Consider the following 17,393-nt stretch of genomic DNA (forward strand, 5'->3'; position numbering starts at 1 on the left):
ACTTGTAGAACCATACCTTAGTATATTTTCTATATCTTTCAAAACACGGAAAATTATTTGTAATGCAGAAATGATATGTTTTATTTGTATCGCCTTTCTTTTGCCTCAGGATATCCCACAGTACGTTACAGCTAATGAAGCACTTTAAATGAACAGTCATTGTTGGGATACAGAAAATGTATGGTGTTTATGGTCATAAATGTGCTTCCTGCAGAGTGCAACACTTGCTTATTGTTAATTGCCTTTTCAAACTTTTCATTGATACATTGATCATTATACTTTATGTTCCAGTGTGGATAACATCACAATCCCATCACACTGTGGAAAAGGTGTTCTGAAACGGGTTTCTGAGGTCTTTGATTGCTGGTTTGAAAGTGGAAGTATGCCATATGCTCAGGTCCACTACCCTTTCGAAAACAGAAGAGAGTTTGAAGACACCTTTCCAGCAGACTTCATTGCTGAAGGAATTGACCAAACAAGAGGATGGTAAAGAAATAATTGCTACAGTAGCAATTCAGTTGTTGTTTTGTGATTAATTCCATAAATTTACACCATTCAAATGGATACAGTACGATTGAAACTAACAGTTACCTCAAATTTGAAATTTCATGACCTTTGGTGAATTGTCCAAGGGCGAGAATAGACCATTTTTCTCCTCTTGTGACCAGTTACTGTAAATCACATTTCCAGGCCATGTAAGCCTGGGTTAAGTTTTTTCTGCACTACCATGAAAGTACTGTTCACGGAGCTGGGAATTTGTCTTGCAAACGTTTCGTCCCCTGTCTAGGTGACATCCTCAGTGCTTGGGAGCCTCCTGTGAAGCACCTCTGTGCTGTTTCCTCTGGCATTTATAGTGGCCTGTCTCTGCCGCTTCTGGTTGTCAGCTCGAGCTGTCCGCTGTAGTGGCCGGTATATTGGGTCCAGGTCGATGTGTTTGTTGATAGAATCTGTGGATGAGTGCCATGCCTCTAGGAATTCCCTGGCTGTTCTCTGTTTGGCTTGCCCTATAATGGTAGTGTTGTCCCAGTCGAATTCATGTTGCTTGTCGTCTGTGTGTGTGGCTACTAAGGATAGCTGGTCGTGTCGTTTCGTGGCGAGTTGGTGTTCGTGTATACGGATCGTTAACTGTCTTCCTGTTTGCCCGATGTAGTGTTTTGTGCAGTCCTTGCATGGGATTTTGTACACTACATTAGTTTTGCTCATGTTGGGTATCGGGTCCTTTGTCCTGGTGAGTTGTTGTCTGAGCGTGGCTGTTGGTTTGTCTGCTGTTATGAGTCCTAGTGGTCGCAGTAGTCTGGCTGTCAGTTCAGAAATGCTATATATATCATCAATGCCACACTCACAGGAATCCGATTCACTAGGGAGGAAGAAAGGGACAACCAACTCCCATTCCTAGACGTGATGGAACAGAGAACACCAAACGGAGAATTCACCACAAAGGTTTACAGGAAAGCCACACACACAGACCAAGTCCTAAACTATGAAAGCAACCACCCCAACACACACAAACGAAGTTGCATCAGGACACTATTCAAAAGGGCCACAACACACTGCAGCACACCAGAACTACAAAAAGAGGAAGAGGAACACCTGTACAAGGTATTCGCCAAAAACGGATACCCTCGCAATTTCATCAACAGATGCCTAAGGGAGGGACAACGGAACGAGGACATGCCGCAACCCAAAGGACTAGCCACACTACCATACATCAGGAGCATTTCTGAACTGACAAAGGAACAAAGAGGATTGATGAGGGCAGAGTGGTAGATGTGATCTATATGGACTTCAGTAAGGCATTCAACAAGGTTCCCCATGGGAGACTGATTAGCAAGGTTAGGTCTCATGGACTGCAGGGAGAACTAGCCATTTGGATACAGAACTGGCTCAAAGGTAGAACCCAGAGGGTGGTGATGGAGGGTTGTTTTTCAGACTGGAGGCCTGTGACCAGTGGAGTGCAACAAGGATCTGTGCTGGGCCCTCTACTTTTTGTCATTTACATAAATGATTTGGATGCGAGCATAAGAAGTACAGTTAGTAAGTTTGCAGATGACACCAAAATTGGAAGTGTAGTGGACAGTAAAGAGGGTTACCTCAGGTTACAACAGGATCTTGACCAGATGGGCCAATGGGTTGAGAAGTGGCAGATGGAGAGGCATTCAGATAAATGCGAGGTGCTGCATTTTGGGAAAGTAAATCTTAGCAGGACGTATAAACCAAATCATCCGCCTACATTTCCGCCACCTTCAAACAGACCCCACCACCAGGGATATATTTCCCTCCCCACCCCTTTCCGCCTTCTGCAAAGACCGTTCCCTCCGTGACTACCTGGTCAGGTCCATGCCCCCCCCCTACAACCCACCTTTCCATCCTGGCACTTTCCCCTGCCACCACAGGAACTGTAAAACCTGTGCTCACACCTCCTCGCTCACCTCTATCCAAGGCCCTAAAGGAGCCTTTCATATCCATCAAAGTTTCACTTGCACATCCACTAATATCAATTATTGTATCCGTTGCTCCCGATGCAGTCTCCTCTACATTGGGGAGACTGGGCGCCTCCTAGCAGAGCGCTTTAGGGAACATCTCCGGGACACCCGCACCAATCAACCACACCGCCCCATGGCCCAACATTTCAACTCCCCCTCCCACTCTGCCGAGGAAATGAAGGTACTGGGCCTCCTTCACCGCCGCTCCCTCACCACCAGACGCCTGGAGGAAGAACGCCTCATCTTCCGCCTCGGAACACTTCAACCCCAGGGCATCAATGTGGACTTCAACAGTTTCCTCATTTCCCCTTCCCCCCACCTCACCCTAGTTCTAAACTTCCAGCTCAGCACTGTCCCCATGACTTGTCCGGACTTGACCTACCTGCCTATCTTCTTTTCCACCTATCCACTCCTCCCTGACCTATCGCCTTCATCCCCTCCTCCACTCCTCCATTGTACTCTATGCTAATTTCTCCCCACCCCACCCTCCTCTAGCTTATCTCTCCACGCTTCAGGCTCACTGCCTTTATTCCTGATGTGAAACGTTGATTTCGAAGCTCCTTGGATGCTGCCTGAACTGCAGCTCTTCCAACACCACTCATCCAGAATCTGGTTTCCAGCATCTGCAGTCATTGTTTTTACCTGTATGCACTCAATGGTAAGGTCCTAGGGAGTGTTGCTGAACAAACAGACCTTGGAGTGCAGGTTCATAGCTCCTTGAAACTGGAGTCGCAGGTAGATCGGATAACGAAGGCAGCGTTTGGTATGCTTTCTTTTATTGGTCAGGGTATTGAGTACAGGAGTTGGGAGGTCATGTTGCGGCTGTACACGACATTGGTTGGGCCACTGTTGGCATATTGCGTGCAGTTCTGGTCTCCTTCCTATTGGAAAGATGTTGTGAAACTTGAAAGGGTTCAGAAAAGACTTACAAGGATGTTGCCAGGGTTGGAGGATTTGAGCTATAGGGAGAGGCTGAACAGGCTGGGGCTGTTTTCCCTGGAGCGTCGGAGGCTGAGGGGGAGCTTATGGAGGTTTACAAAATTATGAGGTGCATGGATAGGGTAAATAGACAAAGTCTTTTCCCTGGGGTGGGGAAGTCCAGAACTAGGGTGAGAGGGGAAAGATATAAAAGAGACCTAAGGGGCAACTATTTCACACAGAGGGTGGTATGTGTATGGAATGAGCTGCCAGAGGAAGTGGTGGAGGCTGGTACAATTGCAACATTTAAGAGGCATTTGGATGGGTATATAAATAGGAAGGGTTTGGAGGGATATGGGCCGGGTGCTGGCAGGTGGGACTAGATTGGGTTGGGGTATCTGGTCGGCATGGACAGGTTGGACCGAAGGTTCTGTTTCCATGCTGTACATCTCTGTGACTCTATGACTGAAATTACATGCAATTTCTTAAATTATCGCAGATTTTTTTTTCTTCTCAAATGGCTGTTGAGTATATTCTGTTCAGAGATTAATAGATCTTTGACAAATAAGGGGATTAAAATAATAGTGTGGGTAAGAAATGACCCATGAATTTATTGATTGTGAGGGGCTCAAAGGTCAAACAGTCTTCTTCTGCTTCTCTTATATCAAAGAAGAAATGTAGTTCATTTAGTGAAATATTGTATTGTAGGATATGACTGTAAGACACTGATGTTCTTTTAATCAGAAACCAATAATGTAACAGAAAAAAATGCTCAGACCTTCTAACTGCATAAATCATTTCTCTAGGTTTTATACCCTACTGGTACTGTCTACTGCTCTGTTTGGCAAGCCACCTTTCAGGAATGTAATAGTCAATGGTCTAGTACTGGCAAGGTATGACCTTGTTTAACTTCTTTCCATGTCAATAACCATTAAAATTATAGTATAATTAGATGTTATAATATGGGTTAGCAGCATAATTATCTCTTATAATTGAAACACTTTTCTCTTAAGTATCCATGTTCTGGTTAATGTTTTGGATGTATAAACAGTAATTACTCATCACTAAATGATCAAACTGTTAGCATTAACTTGACTGTAACCAGTGTAAACTATGTCTCATTTTCCTAAGCAGCTGTTCTCGTCTAGGTGGCGTATTACTGTAATTTTACCCCATTTCTGTGCTTGGTCAGCTGACTTCGCACTTGGAGGTACTTGGAGGTTTGGAATGGCAGGTGTGGCTGGTGGAGGATGATATGAGGCAAAAGGCTGAAAAATCTTTGGGCTCATTCAGTTCCAAACATTATCCTCATATTAACTGTTCAAATATTTGTGGCAGGCTATGGGAAGTATTGATCTTGCACTGTGGCACAGTTAGAGACTGTTGAAACAAATGATAATATGAGAGAGGGATAGAATCTGTTCAGAGTTGTCAAAAAGTAATGCTGAAAATTTGTTTAAGTTTCTCTGCATTTTAATGATTCTGGAAGTCAAAAGCAATTGGCCTTGATCACATCAAATTAATTTCACTTCCTGCAATGGAATTAACTGGGTCATATTCTCAAGGCTTTCATGAATATTTGTTTTCTGATGAAATGGAGGAAATTATAATACAGTGAATGGTAGCCTTTCTGTAAAGTTTTTAAAAAATATTTGCAATGCCTAAATGCCATGTCTATAGAGAGTGTTTTTTTAAAGTAATTTAATCTGTAGAATTGAGGGTAGACTTAATGGAAGTGAAAACTGGGCTTGAAGAGAATCAATATAATACTTAAGTCCTCAGGGAAGAATTTTGCCAAAAAAAAGTTAATTTTACAAAGAAAAAAATACCTCTGAAACTAACTTCACCATTGACATTATCTCATCAGAATTGGAATTGGGAATTATATTAGATTATTTTCAGTGTGGAAACAGGCCCTTCGGCCCAACAAGTCCACACTGACCTGCCGAAGCGCAACCACCCAGACTCATTCCTCTACATTTACCCCATCACCTAACACTATGGGCAATTTAGCATGGCCAATTCACCTAACCTGCACATTTTTGGACTGTGGGAGGAATCCGGAGTACCCGGAGGAAACCCACGCAGACACGGGGAGAATGTGCAGACTCCACACAGTCAGTCGCCTGAGGTGGGAATTGAACCCGGGTCTCTGGTGCTGTGAGACAGCAGTGCTAACCACTGTGCCACCGTGCTGCCCTATAGAAGATATAGCTGCCTTGATTTAAAAAAATCTTGAAATAAATTTTGTGTAATTATAATGTTTCTTTATTTTCAATTCAGATATGCATGAAATTAATAAAATGTGATTAGTGAATCATGTTTCTGTTCTCCCATTTAGCGATGGTCAGAAAATGAGTAAACGCAAAAAGAACTACCCTGATCCAATGCATATTGTCAACAGTTATGGCGCAGATGCACTGAGGTAAAATGTACATCATCTAGTGACAGTGTACATGGTGTTTTAAGCCTTTTTCTGAGCAATATTGACCTACTAACTTCAGCATGAGAGATTCCCATTAGTCAACAACTCTACTGCATTGTATCATGTGACTATCACGACTTTTTTTTTCTCTCATTTCGCAATTCAGATGATAAATTGGGTGTGCTGAAGGCAAAACTGAAGCATTAATACATCACTTTGAGTAATCAAGTGTAATGAGGGAGGTTCAGATTATCAGTTTGTCAAGATAATCTGTCAATTTTATCACATCCTTAGCACTTCTATTTCTCCTCATCCATTAAAATATTTCAAAATAGCACTCAAACTTTGGAGTCAATCCTAATTTACCATAACTTAAGTATGCCTGTGTTTTAACAGATTGTGGTTTATACAGAAATTCCTTATTCCTTCTTGAGTTTTCAAATGTTTCTTCCTTTTCTATCCCATGACTGTTTGACAGATCAATACCTATTCAACAGTATTCCATCTTTCTAGGCCTATCAACTAGTATTCTAATGTATTTTGCTAATGTTCACATTATAAGATATAACTTGAGGCTATGACCATGAGCAGAATCCAAACTTACTTTTTTTTTGTTTTCGATTGTTATTTAATGCACTTCTGGTTGCACCTTGCTTCACAATAAATCATATACACTGCATGATGTGGACAGTTTATGCTGAAACCAACTGCAGAGCTGCTGCTTTCTGCATTATGACTAAGTACTTAGGTTGAATAAGTCACTTTATTTAAATACTCCTAAAAAATCTTCTGGTCAATTTGAAATGTCACATCATCATACTATGACTTAGAATATTCATGAATGTAAGTTATTATTAACTTTGTGCATATATATGTTTCAAAGTTTTTTTTTCTTTTACGCACTGATTTGATCCTTTTGACACATGGTTTTTGAAAAGATGATTGTAAAGATAATAGTTGTAGGAAACTAATGTCAGCAAATTTCCTATTGAAAATATTGGACTTTCTAATAAATACTGCAAAATTATAAGTAATACATTTTACATGGAAATAATCTGTCACATTATGTTAAAGTTTCAACTGACCCAGAAGGTAAAGTCTGTTAAACATCATTAAACTGCCAATTTGTGATTGAAATCCTAATGTAACATGACATCATCTGCCTCAAAATAAAATACACTTTGATTGAGTATTTTCTGTAAATTGTGAATTCTGTCAAATAGGTGAGATGTAGTAACATTATTTAACTGAATGTTTATTTTAATTGTTTAACAATTTATATTTAATCTATTTTAATGATGTGAAAAGCAATATAATTACTACCAGACTATTTTGAAGAAAGGCACACCTTTGAAGATAAGTTAATTTATCATGAGTTTCTCATTATTTTAATTTGTATATGGTGCTATTGCAGATTACTCATTGATGTTACTTTTAAAAGCAGGATAGCCTGCAATAATAATTGTGTTAACATTTGAAAACTTTTTACTGTTTACAGTGTTTTGCAGAAGTTTAGTATAGACCCAGTTTTAACTCTGGGTTTGACTAGATGTGCCATTTTTCATGAACTGTGTAAATGTTCTTTTTGTAGGCTGTACCTTATTAATTCCCCAGTTGTAAGAGCAGAAAACTTACGCTTTAAAGAGGAAGGAGTGAGAGATGTTCTGAAGGATGTTTTCTTGCCTTGGTACAATGCATACAGATTCCTTGTTCAGAACGTTCAGAGATTGCACAAGGTAAAGGGGAACATTTCCATGCAATTTGTTACGACACATGGTAAACTTTTCTGCTAATTTTAACTAGACCCACTGAAAAGCTCACCTCACCTCATAATCTGTTAAAGTATGAGTGACAAAGAGCTACAAAAATCCCTCTATGTCAAAACAATTTAACAATTTATTCTTCAACTCCGAGAAACACAAGAACATTAAACAACAACAGTCTACAGAGTAGTCCTCCTTTGTCTGATCAATTTATCTACTTCCCATTCTACAACAATATACTGATCCAATAAAACCTCCCAATTAAGTTTAACGAAAAAAAATCAAATTTCAATACCAGCCAGTTGTCGCTTTTCCCTTGATATCTTCATCTGTACTTTCCTGGGTCTTTTCTTTGGTCTTCTGTTTCATAAATTTCATACGGAAAGGTATCTTTCAGAGAGAAGCTCAGCTGGCCATGTATCATTGGTGCTCTTTGCCACTCTGGCTAACTGTTCAAAATGTCCAATTTTATGAACCCCAAAACATCAGACTGTCTCATTGGTTTGTTGTCATCCAAAGCGGTAACATTCAAATTCAATTGCATTTTGATATCTTGGGGCATAATTTAAATTGATTGGCCAAATTTGAATTTGCACCATGGCACCATTGCAATGCAGCTCCAATTAATTGTTTCACAACCGAATGTTACATGTTTAAATATTTCAGCACACTCTGTGCCTCTCTCAGTCTATGCCAATTTCCACTCTCTCTTAAAGGGTGCACCTTCATAACAAATTACACACATCTATAACAATATTTACATTTGCACGATTTATTTTTCAGTGTGCTTCTACCCACGTATATAGAAATGTATAGATTGGAATATTAGCTTAATGTCATAATTAAATCTTTAAATGTGAAGTTGTTAAATTGGAGTTTGCTGTAGATTGCTCAGTTATTTTTAAACTGTTTGTAAATTTCTCATTCCAGGAAGAAGGTATTCAATTTCTTTTCAACGAAAGTACCATTGAGGACAGTGATAACATTATGGATAAATGGATACTTTCGTTTACACAATCACTCATTCGGTTTTTAAAGGCAGAAATGGAAGGTAATCCTAAAAATAGAGGCATTATTTAGAGAAAAACTTAAAATTCCCTTAACTATCTTTCAGTCATGTTTAATATATTCCTTTCCATGATATTTTGTGCAAGGTTAATAATTCCTTTTTATTTTTGCAGTATACACTCAGTAATTTGAACATCCTAATGAAGGTGCGAAAAAAAAAGTCCAGCTCATTCAACTCTCACCATCGTCCAGGTCTATGTCTCCTTTTTAAAAACAATTCATAAATTCCCATCTAAATTCATATCTCTCTAAATTGTGCAAAATCCTGTTTCTTTTTCCTTTATGATTCTAAATGCCAGTCAAAGCTCAGCTGATAATACCCTTGTTCTGAATCAGGATAATGTGGATTTGAGCCCCAATCCAGGAATTTGAGCAAATAAATTTACTTTCCATTGCAATACTAAAGAAATGCCACATTTTTTGGCGATGCTATTTTTCGGATGAAACAATATAACATTGAACCATGATAATGTCTGTTCTCTCAAATTAAGATCTCATGGCATAATTTTGTAAAAGAGCAGGGGAATCCTTCCATGTTTTCAGGTCCAACTCGTCAATGCGGACCAGATACCCACCCTCATCTAGTCCCATTTGCCAGCATTTGTCCCAATTCTCTCTCAACCCTTCCTATTAATATACCGAAGAACGCCTTTTAAATGTAGTAATTGTACCAGCCTCCACCACCACTTCTGGCAGTTCATTCCATTCACGCACCACCTACTGCATGTAAAAGTTGCCCCTTAGGTCCCTTTTCAATTTTTCCCTTCTCACCCTAAACCTATGCCCTCTAGTTCTGGACTTCCCCACCCTAGGGAAAAGATGATATCTGTTTACCCTATCCATGCCCCTAATGATTTTATAAACCTCTATAAAATCACCCCTCAGCCTGCAACGCTCCTGGCAATATCCTTGTCAATCTTTTCTGAACCCTTTCAAGTTTCACAACATCCTTCCTTTAGGAGGGAGACCAGAATTGCATGCAATATTCCAAAAGTGGCCAAACTAATGTCCTGTACAGCCGCAACATGTCCTCCCATCCTGGAATCAATGTGATAAAAAACAGGTTGTTGTCACGTTGCAGTTTGTCGCATCTTGCTGTGTGGAAAATTGACTGCTGCATTGCCCGCCTTACAACAGTGACTTCAATTTAAAAGTGCATCATTAGCTGTAAAATGTTTTGGACTGTAACCTGAGGTCGCAAAAAATGCTACACTGAAGGAAAGCTTGCTGAAGGAAATAAAGTGCCATGAAATATCTCTGTTTCTAATGGAACTGTTGAGTTTGCCTATGCCTATTCAGTTCCATCATTTAACTAAATTAAACCAGAAATTTGATTGATTTGTCTCTTTGAATTGGTGCTTTAATACCTCCTGAATCATCTCCCTCCCAATCCAACAGCTTCTATCTCTCTTTTTTTCATATTCAACCCAATGTTTTGTGCCCTTGGTTCCTTGACTTGAAAGGAGCGTTGATCCTTCTGTGCAATCCGCCAGGAAAACTATTTCCATTTCGTGATCATTTTATGTCATTGTACCTACTTGATCTTCTGTGCTATTGATACTTACATTGTATTCTTGTTACTGTCTGCATCTCCTGTCCGCTACCATGGATAAACATGTCACCCAGAACTTGCCTTCATTGCCTAAACATTATCCAACTGAAAGTCATTGCAATACCTAATACATCAAATTTGAAACCATCTCCATCCTCTTCAGTTTCCTTTTTGATTTCACCCCTCTAACATCAACCAGCCTAACATCCATGAATACTCCCTGAGATTCACTCTCAAATATTCCAACTGTTCTGCATGGGATAGTTTGCTCTCTTCCTGTATCCATGCTGTACCATCAGTGGCAGAGTTTTTCCAGTCTTGTCCCATATCCTGAAATTCCCAACCTGAATCCCTGCAATATGCTGCAATCTTGCCTAAATTCGTAATCCTTTTAGGGAAAATAACACTTGGTTGCCTCTGACCACTTCTCTAAGACCTCAGCTTGAAGCATAAACTGCTTTGGGCATTATGCTTTGTTAGTATCTGTAAACTGTACCTTTTCAGTTGGAAGTTAACTTGATATTTAGGAAAAGAATGTTAAAAATGCACTTTCGTGCCCATTCATTATTTATATGTGACCTAATCACATTAAAATGTGAAACCTTCAAATTTGCATTCATATTGTCAACTAGTTTTCAAAAAGAAACCCTTTCCATTACAGCATACAGGCTTTACACTGTGGTGCCAAGACTAGTCAAATTTGTGGACTTACTGACAAATTGGTATGTTCGCATGAACCGCAGAAGGTTAAAGGTAGGAAACTTTTAATTTCCTTGAGTGGAAATCATCTTTATTAACTTTCTTATGATTTAAATAAAAGAGAAGTGGCTCCCCTTGATTTTGTGTGTAGTTTCTTTACCATAGGTGATTGAGACTTGGTCATGAACTGGAATTTCAGTATCAGTGGGGTAATTTACAGATTAAATTTAGGTTTTTGTTAGTGACGGGATTTAATAGTTATTAGTATTGAATGGGGCATAGAACATCTTTCTTCAAACTGCTGTTAGATAGCCCAACTTTTAAAAAGGAACTAATGTTTAACAATCATTGCTTTCTCATTTCAGAGAGAATTTATTTAGTAATTCTGCTTACGATTCCTCTTTGGTAGGGTGAAAATGGTGTTGAAGATTGCCGAAAGACTTTGGAGACCCTGTTCAGTGTTTTGTTCTGCATGTGTCGGCTGATGGTATGAAAACTTAACAGTAATCTTACTTTTATGATGATTGCATCTGAAATTTGTATAACTGTCAAACAATTGCTCACTTTTGCCTGTTTTCCTTGCCTTTCCCTCAGATAAGACGCTACTGTAGTTGTTTAATGTCTCCTTTTTTTAAACTCTTTCCACATATAAACTTCTCGTTATGCACATGCAACACATTGCATCAGTTCAACAATTGCCTTTTAAATCATGTTTTTTTCTGATTACAAGTAACATAATAGTTATGTGGTTAAAATTCCACTGTTATTGATCCTCATCTATTTGATGTATTTTCTACTTGAGCTCTTGAGAGATCTTTTCAAAGAAGCCTTTTGCTTGTTTTAAGATTGTTAGCTCTTTTGTGATTAAATTTATTTTAGCTCACCGAATTTTGTTAACTAAATATGCATGTGTACGGTCTTACAATTACTTAGGACCATGGATGTCTGAGATTTGGATAATTTTTTCACTTAGGTTGTAGTAGATCCTCTTGACCCAGGTAAAGTATTATAATAACAAGCGTATCATAACTTTCACATACAATGAAACTGTTACATGTCAGAGTTTTTAAACATGATTTAATTGAGCTTGGCCACCAGGAGCTCAAATTGTTTTCAGCTATTGACTGTAAATTAGGCTTTTTACTTTGCTCATTAATAGTTGTAATTGTGGTCTCGATATGTTGTTGAATAGTTACACGGACATCCATTATATTTCATTTTAGTCCCAGTTTTTAGAGAAAAAGGATATAAAGGAGAAACCTGTCCTCAAATTTCTTAAAGTCTTGTGTGTTTGGAATATTTGAGAGTGACAGTTTTCTATTTTACACTGAAATTGTTTGGCAAAAACTGATCATTTATAACCATTGGAAGCTAATTCCAGTATTAAGTTCAGCTAGTACAGTTTTCACACACTTGCGAATAGTGAGCAAGATTGCCAGAGGATGCAGCAGGATTTGGATAAATGGTAGATGGAATTTAATCTGGATAAATGTGAGGTGATGCATTTTGGAATGGTCTAGTACAGGAGGGAAATATGCAATAAATGGCACAACCCTTAGAAACTTTCACATACAAAGGTATCTGAAAGTGGTAACGGAAGTGGATAAGGTGGTCAGGATGGCATATGGCATGCTTGCCTTTGTCATTCAGGGTATAAAAATTATCAAGTTATATTGTAGCTGTATAAAACTTTAGTCAGGCCACATTTGGAATAATATGTATAGTTTTGGTCACCACAGTATTAAAAGGATTTGGAGGCTTTGAAGAGGGTACAGAAATGGTTTCTCAGAATATTGCTTGGTTTGAAGGGTATTTAGCCATGAGAAGAGATTGGACAAACTTGATTTGTTTTCACTTGAACATTGCAGACAGGTATGATCTGATAGAAGTTTACAAAATTATGAGAGGCATGGATAGATTGGATTTGTTGGAGTGTTTTTCCCAATGTAGAAATATCAATTTTTGGGGACATAAATTTTAGATAAAAGTAGGGAAGTTTAAAGGAGATGTGAGACAAGACTTTTTTAACAGAGGGTGTTAAGTTCCTGGAATGTGCTGCGAAAGGAGGTGGTAGAAGCAGATGTTAAAAAACCATCTTGACCGATACATGACTAAGCATGGAATTGAGGGATAAGGATCATGTTGAGGCAAAAGGCTTTAACTTAGAAAGGTACATGCATCGCTGCAGGCTTGATGGGCTGAACAGCCTGTTCCTGTGGTAAAAACAATGAGTGCAGATGCTGGAAACCAGATTCTGGATTAGTGGTGCTGGAAGAGCACAGCAGTTCAGATTTTGAAGCTCCTTGGGTGCTGCCTGAACTGCTGTGCTCTTCCAGCACCACTAATCCAGCCTGTTCCTGTGCTGTACTGCTCTCTGTTTAGATCAGAAATTGAATTGGACCAGTCATATAAATACTGTGTTTATAGGCACTGACTCCCCAAAGCCTGCCTAACATCTACAAGGCACCAGCCAGGAATGTGACACAATACACCCCACTTACCTGGATTAATGAAGCTCCAACAACGTTTGAGAAACTTGACACTATCCAAGACAAGGCAGCCTGCTTGATATGCACCACATCCACAAACATTCTCACGAGCAGCACTGCACCATTTACAAGATATACCATAGAAATTCACAATGATTCCATAGACAGTACTATCCAAACACATGATCACTCCCATCTTGAAAGACAGCAGCAGCAGATAATGAGAACACCACCACTTCTACATTCCTCTGTAAGCCACCCTGACTTGGAAGTACATTGTTTCCTTCAGTGTCATTTGGTCAAAATCATGTAGTGCTCTCCCTAACAGCATTATGTACCTACACCAAATGGATTGTAGTGGTTCATTATCACCTTCACAAAAGCAACTTGGGATAGACATCAAATATTCATCCAGCCATGAATGAATCAAAAATGACATGGAATTATAAAAGAAAAGAAAAAGTGGACAAAAAAGTTTAACTTTGTTCAAATATCCCAGTAGGAAAACCATTGTAAAATGCCATTTTCAGGACAGTGGAGTTATTCCTAGGTACTTGTCTACTGTTTTTTAACAGATAAAATCAGTACTCCTGAATGCAGCAGATCTATTGTCTTCTGGTGTCATTAGTTGGTAATGGGAAAAATACCATAATTTCATATCAATGTTGATTTTAGTCTGATTCTGTCAGTGAGGATCTGTCAGATCATAGCATGTCCAGGTTATATTCAACAGAGATTTCTGAATTTCCACATTTATGTGTGGTCAGACGCTGGGCATTTTTATCCAATTATCAAATTTTACTTAGTCATAGCAATACTCACTGCTAGTGTTAGGATCCTAGGGGATCTGTAAACCAGAAAAGACAAATTTACCAAATGACCCAGCATCATGATGTCAAATGAGATTTCACCTTTTGTATCTTTTCAACATGAAACATCATAAATGCAAATTAAACATGAATTGACAGTAAGTCACATCAGTCTGATCACATCAAAAAAATAGCAGATGCAACAAAGACTGCCTGTCATTGATGGCGTCAGACCATAAAACAGAAATTAGCCCATTCAATCAACCCCATTCTTCCACTTTCTCCCCGTAACCCTTGATCCCTTTGATAGTCAAGAACCTATCTATCTTAGTCTTAAATATACTCAATGACCTGGCCTATAGTGGATTCACCATTCTCTGGCTGAAGAAATTTTTCCTTATCTCCATTCTAAAAGGTCTTCCCTTTACTGAAGACTATGCCCTCATTTCCTAGTCTCTCCTGCCTCTGGAAACATCTTCCCAACATCTACTTTGTCCAGGCTATAAAATTGAAATTGTAAGTTTCAATTAGATGCCCTGTCATCCTTGAGACTCAGAGTCCTCAAACGTTCCTCATCTGTTAAGCTTTTCATTCCTGAAGCCATTCTCGTAACCGTCCTCTGAACATGCTGCAAGGCAAGTATATCTTTCCTGAAATAAGGGGCCCAAAACTGCGCACAATACTCCAAATGTGGTCTGACCAGAGCTTTACCAAACCTCACAGGTACATGCCTGCTTTTATATTGGGTGGCACGGTGGCACAGTGGTTAGCACTGCTGCCTCACAGCGCCTGAGACCCGGGTTCAATTCCCGCCTCAGGCGACTGACTGTGTGGAGTTTGCACGTTCTCCCCGTGTCTGCGTGGGTTTCCTCCGGGTGCTCCGGTTTCCTCCCACAGTCCAAAGATGTGCAGGTCAGGTGAATTGGCCATGCTAAATTGCACCGTAGTGTTAGGTAAGGGGTAGATGTAGATGTACATGTACATGTACATGTAGGGGTATGGGTGGGTTACGCTTCGGCGGGGCGGTGTGGACTTGTTGGGCCGAAGGGCCTGTTTCCACACTGTAAGTAATCTAATCTAATCTAATCTAATCTAATATTCAAGTCATATAAAAATAAACGCCATTGTTGCATTTGCCTTTTTAACTACTGGAAATTTACCTTGAGAGAATCCTGGACTAGAACTCCCTGGACTAGAATCCTGGACTAGACTTCTGAATTTTCTTCCCATTTTTGAAAATAGTCCATGCACTTCGGTAGGAAGAATAGAGGCATAACATCACAGTTGCCCATGCTGTACTCCATCTGCCATTTCTTTGCCCACTCTCAACCTGTCCCGATCTTTTTGCAGCCTTCCCACCTCCTCAATGCCACCTGTCCTTCTACCTAACTTTGTATCATCTGCAAACTTAGCCAGAATGCCTTCAGTTCCTTCATTTAGTTCATTGATGTAGCAATCTATTCTGTCTATCTCGTCCCAGTTTCAGTCTCTCCGTTCTCCCAAACAGAATACCAGACCCTATTCATCAAGGATTTAGTTAATTTTCTGTAGGCAGCACCTACCACAAAAGCAGTATTCTGCCTGTATAGATTTGCATACAGTGCCGTTTTAGAACATAGAACATAGAAGAATACAGCGCAGTACAGGCCCTTCGGCCCTCGATGTTGCGCCGATCAAAGCCCACCTAACCTACACTAACCCACTATCCTCCATATACCTATCCAATGCCCGCTTAAATACCCATAAAGAGGGAGAGTCCACCACTGCTACTGGCAGGGCATTCTATGAACTTACGACTCGCTGAGTGAAGAACCTACCCCTAACATCAGTCCTATATCTACCCCCCTTAATTTAAAGCTATGCCCCCTTGTAATAGCTGACTCCATAAGTGGAAAAAGGGTCTCACTGTCAACCCTATCTAACCCCCTAATCATCTTGTACACCTCTATCAATTCACCCCTAAACCTTCTTTTCTCTAATGAAAACAACCCCAAGTGCCTCAGCCTTTCCTCATACGATCTTCCTACCATACCAGGCAACATCCTGGTAAACTTCCTCTGCACCCGTTCCAGTGCCTCCACATCCTTCCTATAGTATGGCGACCAAAACTGCACACAATATTCCAGATGCGGCCGCACCAGAGTCTTATACAACTGCAGCATGATCTCAGGACTCCAGAACTCAAATCCTCTACCAATAAAAGCCAGTACGCCATATGCCTTCTTCACTGCACTATTTACCTGGGTGGCAACTTTCAGAGATCGGTGTACGTGGACACCAAGATCCCTCTGCTCTTCCACACTACCAAGTATCCGACCATTAGCCCAGTACCCCATCTTTTTGTTACTCTTACCAAAGTGAATCACCTCACACTTAGCTACATTGAACTCCATTTGCCACCTTTCTGCCCAGCTCTGCAGCTTCTCTATATCCCGCTGTAACCTGCCACATCCTTCCTCACTGTCTACAACTCCTCCGACTTTCGTATCATCCGCAAACTTGCTCACCCAACCTTCTAACCCTTCCTCCAGGTCATTTATAAAAATAACAAACAGCAATGGTCCCAAAACAGATCCTTGCGGAACACCGCTAGTGACGGCACTCCAAGATGAACCTTTGCCATCAACTACTACCCTCTGTCTTCTTCCAGAGAGCCAATTCCTAATCCAAACCTCCAACTCACCCTCAATGCCATATCTCTGTATTTTCTGCAGTAGCCTACCATGGAGGACCTTATCAAACGCCTTACTAAAATCCATATATACCATATCTACCACTTTCCCCTCATCTACCTCCTTAGTCACCTTCTCAAAGAATTCAATAAGGTTTGTGAGGCACGACCTGCCCTTCACAAAACCATGCTGACTATCCTTGATCACATTATTCTTATCCAGATGTGCATAAATCCTATCCCTTACAATTCTCTCTAAGACTTTGCCCACAACAGAAGTGAGACTCACTGGCCTATAGTTACTAGGATTATCCCTACTCCCCTTCTTGAACAAGGAAACCACGTTTGCTAGCCTCCAGTCCTCTGGCACTACTCCTGTAGACAAAGAGGACACAAAAATCAAGGCCAATGGCTCTGCAATCTCCTCCCTTGCTTCCCAGAGAATCCTAGGATAAATGCCATCAGGCCCAGGGGACTTATCGATTTTCACCCTTGCCAGAATTTCCAACACCTCCT

General features: G+C 40.1%; 1 protein-coding gene across 3 annotated transcripts in view; it reads left to right on the forward strand.

Moving 5' to 3' along the window:
• iars1 (isoleucyl-tRNA synthetase 1) overlaps positions 1-17,393 on the forward strand; it is a 206,698-nt gene that overhangs the window by 105,081 nt on the left and 84,224 nt on the right. For all 3 annotated transcript variants that reach the window (XM_072582128.1, XM_072582130.1, XM_072582129.1), the window contains exons 16-22: positions 292-486; positions 4,208-4,294; positions 5,743-5,826; positions 7,418-7,562; positions 8,520-8,640; positions 10,871-10,962; positions 11,318-11,395. In XM_072582128.1, coding sequence (XP_072438229.1) covers positions 292-486; positions 4,208-4,294; positions 5,743-5,826; positions 7,418-7,562; positions 8,520-8,640; positions 10,871-10,962; positions 11,318-11,395 — 802 coding nt within the window. The remainder of the gene's footprint in view (positions 1-291; positions 487-4,207; positions 4,295-5,742; positions 5,827-7,417; positions 7,563-8,519; positions 8,641-10,870; positions 10,963-11,317; positions 11,396-17,393) is intronic.

Source organism: Chiloscyllium punctatum, chromosome 12 (genome assembly GCF_047496795.1).
Source record: "Chiloscyllium punctatum isolate Juve2018m chromosome 12, sChiPun1.3, whole genome shotgun sequence".
Taxonomy (NCBI): Eukaryota; Metazoa; Chordata; class Chondrichthyes; order Orectolobiformes; family Hemiscylliidae; genus Chiloscyllium; species Chiloscyllium punctatum.